The sequence below is a fragment of the Chelonia mydas genome, chromosome 26 (assembly GCF_015237465.2).
Source record: "Chelonia mydas isolate rCheMyd1 chromosome 26, rCheMyd1.pri.v2, whole genome shotgun sequence".
Taxonomy (NCBI): Eukaryota; Metazoa; Chordata; order Testudines; family Cheloniidae; genus Chelonia; species Chelonia mydas.
Genome location: NC_057859.1, coordinates 12,582,986 through 12,595,864, shown reverse-complemented (window position 1 = coordinate 12,595,864; position 12,879 = coordinate 12,582,986). Strand labels below are relative to the sequence as shown.

Genomic DNA, 12,879 nt, shown 5'->3' with positions numbered 1-12,879 from the left:
CCACCCTGTAGATCAGGAACATCTGAGCTTGGGAGCCGAGCAGTGGAGAATTCTGCAGGGCCGACGAGATGCTTTGGGGGGAGGGATAGCTCAGTGGTTTGAGCATTGGCCTGCTAAACCCAGGGTTGTGAGTTCAATCCTTGAGGGGGCCATTTAGGGATCCAGGGCAAAAATTGGGGATTGGTCCTGCTTTGAGCAGGGGGTTGGACTAGATGACCTCCTGAGGTCCCTTCCAACCCTGATATTCTATGATTCTATGATTCTGTGCCTGGCTCCATCTTCTCTTGCTGGTGCCGTTCGCTTCTGGAGGCTTTCAGCTGAGAACGCAATAACTAGGCGGGTTGATCAGCGTCAAGGGAATGGCCAGCCATTAGATTAGCTTATTTGTTGGCTCTTAGTGGAAGTGCCTGTCAAGGGGAGGGTAGTGCTTTCGAGGCAGGAGGATACAACACTGTGAGATCATGAGATGAAGAGCAGGGCAGGTTGTCAGCTCTTTGGGGGCAGGGACTGTCCTTTTGTTCTGTGTCTGTACAGCGCCTGGCACAATGGGGGCCTGGGGCTTCTAGGGGCAACCACGCTATAAATCATAATATGCTTCTGTGCAGTAGAGATGTGCTGCAGTTTGCTCTGGCTTTCCAGTTATGCTGATGCATGAGATGGAGCCTTGTGTACACTGTGTCCTTGTAAACTTGGGTGTCTAGGATTTCACAGCCGTTGCTATGCGACGGGGACAGCACTCAGGTCCTCCTGTTCCCGACGATGAACCGCTGCTGCGTGGTCTAAAGCAGTATGGGGCCTAAGCCACGCGGATAAGCAGTTCTGATTCCTTCCCACAGAGGGCAGTGGGGTGCATGCCCGCCGCCCACTCTGTGTCAATGTCTCATCTAGATGAGTAGCAATTTTACATCGAGCGGAAATCCCACTTGTCTACAGTGGGAACTGCAGAGCAGCAGCGTCTTTCGCTGAGCCTGCCCACTTTGCAGATCTCCCCTTCTCAGTGGAGTTTGCTGGCATTGCCTGGGAATTCATAGGAATTGCCAAACTGCATCTGACCCGAACTCAGTCCATCCCAGTGTCCTGTCTCAGATGGTGGCCAGCACCATACGTCTCGGAACAAGATGTGAGAACCCTGCAGCAGCAGGTATGGGATCATCTGCCCTCCACATTTGGTCTGATCCTGACCCCCAATAGTTAGATTGGCTCAAGCCTTGAAGCATAAAGGTTCATATCCCTGCCAACACTTTTGCTGGCATTAATATGATAACTCTGAATATTCATATAAACGCCCAATTCCTTTTTGACTCTTGCTCAGTTCTTGGCCTCAGTGACTTCTAGTGGCAATGAGTTCCACTGGCTAATGATGTTCAGTGGAATCTAGGCACCCGACTGCCATTTGTCCATTTGAAAATCTTCCCCAGGAGCAGTGTGTGTTGCAGACTGTTATGCGCACATCAGCTGAAGGTATTAGTGATAGTTATAAGCTGTGGTTGTAAAGCAATCTATCGACCTATTTTTATGTCATTATTGTAGTGCCTAGGGACCGACCAAGAATGGGGCCCAGTTGTGTTAGGTGCTGCATATACACATAATAAAAGACAGTCCCTACAATCTAAAGAGATAAAACAGATAAAGGGTTAAGGGGAAAGGGTTTAACATACAGGCGGAGTAATTAGAGCCATGGTTTGCAAATAGTTTCGCAATTTTGCAATTGATCGCCCATGTATTAAAACACCCATTTGACACAAATTAACCTCTTATCAACTGTTTACAAATGTCCCCGCCCCCCCCGGAAAGTGTGACCAAAGTGCAGTCACTTCGGCTCTGTTTTTTGCATCAGAATGCCCCCAGCCTGTCTTTTTGTGTCCCCGTCCCGCTCCCCTCCTACCGCCGGTTCCCAACATCTGCAAAATCTTTGAAGCGCCTGGCTCTTCTGCTGGCACAATGGCTGTGTGGGTGCGTTCACCCATGAACATCAGCCGGGGCATGGGAATCCTTGTTTAAAAGTGTCTCGCTAGCAAAACTCGGCAGGGCCGTGTGGGCCGACTCTCTTCCCCCCGGGGGTGACGGATCGTGCTGGCTTCAGGAAGCGGGGCGGGAGGTAGCTGGCGTAGTTAATTAGTGCTTCCAGGAAGGAGGAGAGTGGGAAGGTTAATCTGTGCTGATTAGCTCCAGCGAAAACCCCAGGTTGCCATGATCAGTTGGATGAGAGCGTCTAACAGGGCACTCTGGTCTGTGTGCCAGAGGGGAAGGAATGAAGAGACAAAGGGTCTCTCCCCCTGGTGTATGTCGGAAGGAACGCTGTTGAACTCGCTGGGCATGATTCAGCCCTCAGTCCCACTGATCGGAGGCCAATGGGATAACACCAATGTATGACCGATATGAGGGCAGAATCAGACATTAGGGCCTGATCCTGCAAGGAGAGTATAAGGGCAGGAGTGGGGGGATGGGGACTTAAAGTGGTCTCCCTCAAAATTACATCCTTTCCCTGGCTGCGATAAAATGGACCCGATCCTTGAGATACCCCAGGTGCTCAGTGTGTCTCAGGGTATGTCCATGCTTGGAGGGAGGCGTGCAATTCCTAGCCTCCCCCGAGGTCCAAGAGTAGACATACCTGAAGTGTAGCTCCCGAGAATGAGAGGAGTGGGACGCAGCTCTGCTGGGATAAATGATTGTGCTACCAAACTCACGTATGTGTTGGAGGGGTGGGGGTGACTGCTAGGCAGAATTTCAGGTGTCCTTAGGCCTTAGTCTTGCTTCCCAGCTGCAGATCCCTAGTGCAGACATGATTTGCACAAGTGCAGCACGATTTGCACAGGTGCTGCTATGTCTCAAAATCCCAATGTAGACGAGACCTCGGCTGACTTCCAGCAGGGTGGCTAGGGAGAGGCGATTCGGACCCAGCATGGGCTGTAGTGGGGAAGACACTTGTCTGCGCAGCAGATGGGTTGCGTGGGGTGAGTCACGCCTGTCCGATGGGGTTAGACGCCAGGGCTAGTTTGGTTTGTGTCCAGCTCCCATCCTAGCAAGAGTAAAACCACAAGTGATTTCACGCAGGCCACGGATCAACCATTAGCTGGCTGCCCTTTGCAGGCAATGCTGACTTGGGTTTACCGGTAGCTAAGCGCTGCGGCCACCCTCCCTCTGGGAATCATTCTGGTTGCGCAGCTAGGCACCGAGGACTCTTTTTGCACTGGCCCACGGTTTCAGACCCCTGTAATGTGGAGCTGAAGCCCTGTCCTCCCGCTCCTCCTCCATGCTGGGTGGAAAGAGAGGAAAACAAGGGTGCAGGGCGTGGGAGGGGAGAGCATGCCTCGTGCCTTGGGCGTAAGCAAGGCTCCCAGGAGTTAACATAGCTGTGAGGTCTGCAATCTTCTGCTCTTGGAGTCTGGCTATCTGCCCCATCTCTTCCTCCCTTGAGAAGTCCGAGGGAAATCCACCCACACCCATTTGCGTGGCCAGCACAGAAGAGCTGAGTCGTGGCTCAGAGAGGGGCTGCTCTGCTCTCACATTCGTGGAACCGGGTGAAATTCAGGGGTTAGATTCAGACCCGAGCACCAGCTGGGTCCCACTGTTTGGAGGGTGTAGGTGGTGCACAGACCTCTGTGCGAGCACCCTTCACGAGGGGGGAATCTCACACCATGTGAACCGCAGTGGGGGCAGGGCTGGTTTCTGCACAGGGAAGTGAGAAAGAAAGTGTGAAACACAAATGGCTGTGTGAGTGAAAAGAAGCGTTGATGCAGTGAGCTTGGGATTCAGGAGACCTGGTTTCAATTCCTGGCTCTGCCATTGACCTGCTGGGTGACCTCCAGCAAGTCACTTCCCCCCTCTGTGCCTCAGTTTCCCCATCTGTAAAAAGGCAATGATAATACTGACCTCCTTTGCAAAACACTTTGAGATCTATGACTGAAAAAGTTCTATAGAGGAGCTAGGAATTCCTGTTCTTGTTCTCTCTCAGTTCCTTTAGGGACAGTCTGTTTTTTTTAAATCACATCCATTCTGGCAACTTAATGGATGCTGATTCTTTTGTGGCATGTATGATGGGTTGGATCACAGAAATCCCCTTGGGAGCTGCCAAGACTACTTTTGCCCCTGCTTTCCTGCCCAATCAGCTTAGGACTTCAGTGCCCTGCCTGGTTTGAGCCAGACCCGCTAGCCTGCTGCAAACCCAGACGCAGGCCTGAACCACGTCCCCTGACAGCTGTAAGCTCAATTGAAAGCAGTTTGCAGAAGTGTGCCTGTCTTTAACACTCAGATGCCCAACTCCCAATGGGGTCCAACCCCCAAATAAATCGGTTTTACCCTGTATAAAGCTTATACAGGGTAAACTCATAGATTGTTCACCCTCTATAACACTGATAGAGAGATATGCACAGCTGTTCCCCTCCCCCCCCCCCCAAATATTAATACATACTCTGGGTTAATTAGTAAGTAAAAAGTGATTTTATTAAATACAGAAAGTAGGATTTAAGTGGTTCCAAGTAGTAACAGACAGAACAAAGTGAATTACCAAGCAAAATAAAATAAAACACACAAGTCTATGTCTAATCAAACTGAATACAGATAAAAACCTCACCAGTTCCAGTAAGCTCTTTTACAGACTAGCCTCCTTCTAGTCTGGGTCCAGCAAGCACTCACACCCCCTGTAGTTACTGTCCTTTGTTCCAGTTACTTTCAGGTATCCTTGGGGATGGAGAGGCTATCTCCTTAGCCAGCTGAAGACAAACTGGAAGGGTCTCCCACAGGCTTAAATAGACTTTCTCTTGTGGGTGGAGACCCCCCTACTCTCTGCTATACAAAGTCCAGCTCCAAGATGGAGTTCTGGAGTCACCTGGGCAAGTCACATGTTCATGCATGGTTTCAGAGTAGCAGCCGGGTTAGTCTGTATCTGTAAGAAGAACAGGAGGACTTGTGGCACCATAGAGACTAACAAATTTATTAGAGCATAAGCTTTCGTGAGCTACAGCTCACTTCATCGGATGCACACAGTGGAAAATATAGTGGGGAGATTTTATGTACACAAATAACATGAAACAATGGGTGTTACCATTCACACTGTAACAAGAGTGATCAGGAAAGGTGAGCTATTACCAGCGGTGGGGGGGGACCTTTTGTAGTGATAATCAAGGTGGGCCATTTCCAGCAGTTTACAAGGACAGTAGGAGGGGAAATAAACAAGGGGAAATAGTTTTACTTTGTGTAATGACCCATCCACTCCCAGTCTCTATTCAAGCCTAAGTTAATTGTATCCAGTTTGCAAATTAATTCCAATTCAGCAGTCTCTCGTTGGAGTCTGTTTTTGACGTTTTTTTGTTGAAGAATTGCCACTTTTAGGTCTGTAATTGTGGGACCAAAGAGATTGAAGTGTTCTCCGACTGGTTTTTGAATGTTATAATTCTTGACATCTGATTTGTGTCCATTTATTCTTTTACGTAGAGACTGTCCAGTTTGGCCAATGTACATGGCAGAGGGGCATTGCTGGCACATGATGGCATATATCACATTGGTAGATGTGCAGGTGAACGAGCCTCTGATAGTGTGGCTGATGTGATTAGGCCCTATGATGGTGTCCCCTGAATAGATATGTGGACACAACGGGCTTTGTTGCAAGGATAGGTTCCTGGGTTAGTGGTTCTGTTGTGTGGTGTGTGGTTGCTGGTGAGTATTTGCTTCAGGTTGGGGGGCTGTCTGTAAGCAAGGACTGGCCTGTCTCCCAAGATCTGTGAGAGTGAGGGGTCGTCCTTCAGGATAGGTTGTAGATCCTTGATGATGCGCTGGAGAGGTTTTAGTTGGGGGCTGAAGGTGACGGCTAGTGGTGTTCTGTTACTTTCTTTGTTGGGCCTGTCCTGTAATAGGTAACTTCTGTGTACTCTTCTGGCTCTGTCAATCTGTTTGAATCTTTTTCCCTAAGTTAAGTATCCTCACACCTTCTTGTCAACTGTCTAAATGGGCCATCTTGATTATCGCTACAAAAGTTTTTTTTTTTCTCTCCTGCTGATAATAGCTCATCTTAATTAATTAGCCTCTTACAGTTTGTATGGCAACTTCCACCTTCTCTGTATGTGTGTATATATATATCTTCTTACTATATGTTCCATTCTATGCATCCAATGAAGTGTGCTGTAGCCCACGAAAGCTTATGCTCTAATAAATTTGTTAGTCTCTAAGGTGCCACGAGTACTCCTGTTCTTTTTGTGGATACAGACTAACAGGGCTGCTACTCTGAAACCTGTCATTGTTCCTTCAGTGCTTCTTGATTGAGCATTTAACTTTGTGAATTCCTTTTTCCAGGAACTGACCAAATGCTCTACTAAGGTTACTAAGCCAGTACACAGCCAATATTCGTAACTTTGAATACAAAAATGATACCTGCATACAAAGAGGATTAATGGATTCAGTAGATCATAACTTTTACATAGATATGTTACATGGCATGTGTAGCATAGAACATATTTCAGTTATGTCATATATATTCATAAGCATATTTCCATAAAGCCTTATGGGGGGCACTGTCACAGCATGTCCTTGCTCTTGCCTACACTCATTTGATGCCTTTTTCCACCAGGTATGGCGAGAAGGGGAAAGCCATCAGAATCGAAAAGGTCATCTATACAGGGAAGGAAGGCAAGAGCTCCCGGGGCTGCCCGATAGCCAAGTGGGTAAGTGCCATCCATCTCGGTGGGCTTTCATATTTCTTTTAATATGACTGACTCAGGCCAAGAATGATTTCCCAACTCTTCTGTCATCTGAGTGTGATCTCAAAGTCACCTTGTGCTTTGGGGAGATGGGGTGATCAGAGAATGTATCTACAGTAATGGTGCAGGCCCTCAGAGGCCGGTGGGGATGGGCACAGGATGAATGGATGGAGGGATAGATGCAGAGAGAACATTCACACGCTCCATCACCAGCTGGGATATTTTCGTTGGTCTCATGTTCAGAAATGTGAGAGAGCTCTCTCTTTTCTTAACTCAAATCCGTCTAATTTTATTTCATTTGCTTAATCTAGCCGTCTAATCTAATCGATTGGATCTAATCTATCTGAGGGGATCTAATATGTTTTTGCTAATCTGATCTGCATCTAATCTGTGCAATCTAATCTGTTTGATTGGCTCTCGTAATTTAATTATGGGGAGGAGGATGGTTAAAACGCTCGACTGGCACTCAACCAATCGGGGCCCAATTTCTTCGCTATGTGACCTGGGGCAAGTCTTCTGGAAAACTACCCTCCAGCTAGACCACAAATAATGGTCTTGATTCAAGAACCGCTGGATGAAATCCTATGGCCGGTGTTATGGAGAAGGTCAGACTAGATGGGCAAATTGTTCCATTCTGGTCTTAAAATATATGAAAGTCACTTATCTCTCTGTGCCTCCAGGCCCCGTCTTTAACATGGGGGTGACAGTGCTCCTTTTGTGTGTCTTGTCTGTTTAGCCTGTAAATTCTTTGTCTCGCACTATGTGTGTGTACAGGTTAGTTGGAGCCTCCAGGTGAAACTGATATAAATAATAATAATCTAATCTGCCATAGTTTATCTAGTTATTCGTGTCCTGCTCATCACCGTGGTATTTGGGCATCTCTTCTCTCTCCTCTCTTGACACTGACCCTCCCTGTTTCTCCTCTCCCATTTCTCCCTTTAATCACTATCCCATTCCTTTCCCCCCCTGGTCCCTCTCTCTGCCCGGAGCATGGCAGCCAGCCAGCCAGCTGGCCACTGATTGGACCTTCTATGCTTTCCGAGCGGCCACTTTGAAATGGTAAAAACTCTAAATAGAATACTGGGCCAGATTCAGATCTCATTGGCACCGGTGTAAATTTGCTTAAGGCAATGGAGTTACATCGCTGTAACTGAGATCAGAATCTGCCCCATATGTTGAGAAATTTCTGATTCTTTTCTCAATGACATGAGCATAAATCAGGCGCAACCCCCTCGGAAGCAACTGGAGAGACCAGTATCGGCCCATCAAGTTTCTAATGGCTCAAGCTTGGAGCTGGTATCTCTGGGTTACCAGGAAGTCGAGCTGCCTAGGACCTGCTAGGATGTCTGGCCAAATTAGATCAGTTCCTTGTGGCCATTCTGTAAGCGCCCACCGTGGGACTGTCTCTCGCACTGCATCGGGAGGGACTGAGCTGAGAACAGGTGTCCAGTGAAGATTGCGTTGCTGGAAGGGATGAGCGTGATCACCGGGACAGGGTTTGTCTCCGCGCTCGGCAGGGACGCTTGTGAGTGGCTGATAAGAGTGGCCACCGGGGAGCATATGGGAGGAGATAACGCGGGCCCAGCAGGGACCAAACAGCGCAGTGCCCTGGGGGGTGGAAGCCAGCTGCCAGCCCAGTTGTGTTTCTCCGCATTGCTCTTTGCTGCTGGCCATTGTGGGGAAACATGAAGGACTTGAGATCAAGGGACAAAGTCTGACGCCTACGTTACAGTCCAGGCTAGAGCCAGCTCAGAGAGAGGGTAGCTGGGGCAGTGCTGCTGGCTGAGAGGGGATCCCCGCAGGAGGCCTCAGCACACGGGGCCTGTTAGCAGAGCAGCTGCCTCTGACAGGAACCCTTTCCAATGTGTTTGAAAGCAGGGAAGGTGCAGTTCTACCACGGTCAGGGGGACGTACCCCGATGTCAGGGTAAGGGTGCTGTCCAGCCGTGAGGGGGCAGCTGCCTCCCGATGTCAGGGTGAGGGTGCTGTGCATCTGTCAGGGGGCATCTGCACCCCGATGTCAGGGTGGGGTGTGCAGCTGTCAGCACTTGGCTACTGTGCAGCTGTGCACCCTGATATCAGAGTGGGGGTGTTGTGCAGCTGTCAAGGGGAGCTGCACCCCGATGTCAGGGTGGGAATTAATGTTCTTCGAGGGTGGGAAAAGAAAGTCAAGTTTGAACGTTACCCATGTCCAGGGGGCCGACTCATTGATTTCTTTTAGAGCATGTCAGATGCATTTTTAAACCCATTTTTTGCCGGTGCTAGGGAACAGAAAAAGGTTATTTCTATCCTGAGGTCCTTGTGTTTCTGTGCAGACACGTCGGAGTGTTTGTGTGCATGTGTGTGGTCGAGATGACCTGGATTCAAACATCCCCAAACACTGGGGGAAGAGGGGGAGGCATCACTGATGCTTTCATAAAACATGGAAACTCCCCCAGATGCAGATACAGGCTGAATGGCTAATGTGTTTCCTTTCCCGTGACCCTCTCAGATCCCCCATGCTAAGCAGGGCCAGGACGGGGCTGAGAGATCTGCGTGGAGAACCTAGTAGCTCCAAGAAGCAGTGTCTGTGTACCAACAGGAAGTAATCTGAGTTGCTGCAGGATGGCTGCCCCCAGCCAGGTGTAGATGCTGCCTTTGGAGGTCAGACATGCAGGAGCCCTGGTGGCTGGTGGCGACACTGGGGGATGTGGTTTAGAGAAGCAGCCGGGTGGGCGTGAAAAGCAGCCAGTGTGAGGAATTCCCCGTGTCTCAGCAGCAGGAGGCGAATGAGTGAGTGAGCCCCAGGATGTGAGAGTAGCAGCGTGTGTGTAATGGACTAGCCGATATGGAAGTGAAAGGCCGTGGCTGAGTAGGTCAGTTGAACCTTGTCTACGTTAGGGAAATTTTGCAGAATTTCCCACCGTTGCTAACCCCCGCGCTCAGCTCTGCAGCTGTAAACACCCTGCTCAGAGCAGGTCTCATAGACATGGGGTGAAATCCTGGCTTCTGGGGGTCAGTGGGAGCTTTGCCATCAACTTCATTGTGGCCAGGATTTCACTCTTGAGGCTTAAAAGGCTGGGGGCCTGTCTACACTAGGGCTACCAAGGCTGCTTGCACTGGTGCAGATGACACCGGTGGGAAAAGTTTGCAAAGTCTGCGTGTAATTCCCAAGCCCCAGGGAGGGTCATCGGCATCAAACCTGGGACCACGTGCTTTTAGGGTCTGAGCTAAATGACCCAAATTTGTTGGCCGATAGTGTAGCAGGCTCACCAACCTCTGTATGATGCCCAGCCACCACTAGAGAGGGGGACAGCACCTCACTGAGTGGGGGTAGGTGATAGGCACATTACCCAGGTGTCTGAGAGATCATTTCAACCCATGCTGATGTTAGAACGTCTGCATGACTTCAGTGCTTTAGCTCATAGATCTGGTACGAAGTTGCTGTGATTGCCCAAGTCATGACGCTGCAATTCCAGTGGCACTCATTGAAATCAGTGGGGATTTTGCCCAAATAAGGGATTCCAAGATTTGGTTATATATGTTAATAGAGACGTACACACTTTTCTCATGCCTGAAGCTGTTAGTTCGTTAATTCCTCACTGGGAGCTTTGCCCAGATAGGGACCTGAGTAAAGCTCGTTGGGATTTCTTCCGCAAAGTGCTTTTCACCAAAAAAAGCCAATGTGCTGAAACCTGAACTGTTTGAAGACAGTATTGGTAGAGCCCTGCATGGATACTAAATTTGGATCCGCCTCCAATCTGCCAACATGGTCCGTGGATAGCCGCAGATTTGCAGGGCTCCAGCTGTAAAATTTGGATCCACATCCATCCGGATCCGCAACCATGGTCTGCAGGTATCCACAGGCATACAGTGGATAACTGCAGATTTGCAGGCCTCTAGCACTGGGTTCAATGAAACACCCAGCGCGAAAAATTGGGGGTTAAAAAAAAAAGTTTTAAAGTTGTCAAACCAGAAAATTTAAGGTTTTCAAGCCTAAATGACTTTTCATTTCCAAGGTTTGGAAAATTTACACTAAAAAAGTTTGTTTGGATTTTTTTTTAAAGAAAAAAGGGTGAAGCGGAACCCAAACATTTCCATTGACCCAAAACCAATTTTTTTTCTTCAGATTTTCGTTTTGCAGAATTTTTTGACATTTTGATTTTTCTCCGGATTTGAGGCAGGAATAAATTTTGCAATGTTGAAAAGTCTTGTGGGATGGGAAAGCCATTTCCTGCCCAGCCCGAAATCTGAGTGAAAACTAAAGACCTCAAGATCTGGCCCCTTAATAGTTCCGGGGATCTATACAGGGCTTCCAAAAGTGACTCATGATTTCGAGACATAATAACAGGCAGTGACTTTCAGAAAGTGTAAGCACCTCCCACTCTGAAAACCTGGCCCCTTTAAAGTGGGCAGCCCGGTTGACTTTTGAGAATCCCTGGTCACCTGCTTATAGGGCCAATATTTTAAAAACGGGTACGGAATTTAGGAGAACAGTGGTGGGACTTGTGCTCCTGAATCCCATAGGGCTCTTGAAAATCTTTCCCTTCCAGTGGATTACGTTCTGGTGGAAGGAGCTGAATTGAGAACCCCAGATAATCTAGTTCCATTTACCCACCAAGTGTTAATAGCACAAGCAGTGTCTGTACAAACCTCCACCGTGTGACAGTGCCCTTGGTGTGTCTCAGCACTGAAGCGACCCCTGAGGGAGGGGGGTTCAGGTTGCATGGCCCATTTAGTCCTGAGATTGCCAACTTATTTTGCCTAGACCTCTGACCCCTGAGATGCAGTATGGCCCAGTGGGACAGGTTGTATTCCCAGCATTGCCCATCTGTGCAATCTTCAGCTAGTCACTACACCTCCCTGTGCTTTTCTTTCTCTTCCCACCCTGTGTCTTGTCTGTTTCGACTGTAAGCTGTTTGGAGCCGGGACTGTCTCTTACTAGATGTCTGTACAGCACCTACCGTGATGCGTCCTGCTCTTGGTGCGATCTCCAGGAACTCCAGTAGTACAGGTGTTCCTAACAGTACTAGTGACTACTGGTCACTACCGAGCAGATCTAGGGGTTGAATATCCCGTTGCCGGTCCCCGACTAGAAGGGCCTGCAAGCTCCTCACAGCCATTCCTGGCGAAAGCGAGAAGGAAAACATGCATCTGCGGGCGGTTGGCTCCAGATGTTTTCCGGGGACGTAGCTTCCTGTCTCCACCCTTGCCTTTCGCCACTAACCGTGCATGGCTGCTTTCCAGGTGATCAGGAGGCACAACCAAGAGGAGAAGCTGCTGTGCTTGGTGCGGCACCGAGCCGGTCACCACTGCCAGAATGCCGTCATCATCATTTTAATCCTGGCCTGGGAGGGCATCCCTCGCACCCTGGGTGACACGCTGTACCAGGAGCTCACTGACACGCTCACTAAATACGGAAACCCCACCAGCCGCAGATGCGGCCTGAACGACGAGTAAGTTTCGTTTGCGCTGCAGCCCGGGCGCTGTGATTTCCCCTGCTAAACAGGGGCCTTGGTCAGTGTTTGCATGGGAGATCTTCCAGGGCTCTTCGGGGTAGGTGACGTTCAGAGTCAGCACGGCACTGCTGCTGGTGCCGGAGGGGCCGTCTTTCTGGGCGGCGTATCCAACGGAGGCCCTGGTGGCTTGTGGACATTACAGATTTCATGGCGCTTCCTTTCTGCCAGAGTCCCGGTGCTAGCGACAACCCTGCATAGGTTCCGTAATGGCATGCTGCGTCCATGGAGTCTTGGATGGAAACCAAGGGGAGTTTCGAGCCCAAATCTGTTTCAGCGGAGGCTATGTCTGCCCTGCAGCTGGGAGATAGAATTCCTAGCCCAGGTAGACATGCATGTGCCAGCTTTGATGGAGCTAGTGTGCTAAAAAGACCAGCACAGCTAAAAAGAGAGCGACTTGGACTAGCCACCTGAGTACAAGCCCGTCTGAGCTCCTAGGTGTGTGCTCAGGTGTCTAGCCCGAGTTGCTGCGTGTGCTGCCATGGCGCTATTTTTAGCATGCCGGCTCGTGTACCTCTGCTGGGAATCCCACCAGCCAGCCGCAGCGGAGACATAGGCTACGTTTGACTTCAAGCTTTCTGAGGCTGGAATTAAGGAGCTGCAAACTCCTGCAAGGAAACGGCAGCATCAGCCCCCTGTGCAAAGGGGAACTAATGAGGGGCGCCCAGCTCTGGGCTCGCCCTGTTACAGATT

General features: G+C 49.6%; 1 protein-coding gene across 7 annotated transcripts in view; it reads left to right on the top strand.

Annotated features, from left to right (window-relative positions):
* The window catches only part of TET3 (tet methylcytosine dioxygenase 3), a 161,426-nt gene that overhangs the window by 130,865 nt on the left and 17,682 nt on the right, over nt 1–12,879 (top strand). For all 7 annotated transcript variants that reach the window (XM_043536243.1, XM_037886135.2, XM_037886134.2 and 4 more), the window contains 2 exons: nt 6,563–6,656; nt 11,918–12,126. In XM_043536243.1, the coding sequence (XP_043392178.1) occupies nt 6,563–6,656; nt 11,918–12,126 (303 nt within the window). The remainder of the gene's footprint in view (nt 1–6,562; nt 6,657–11,917; nt 12,127–12,879) is intronic.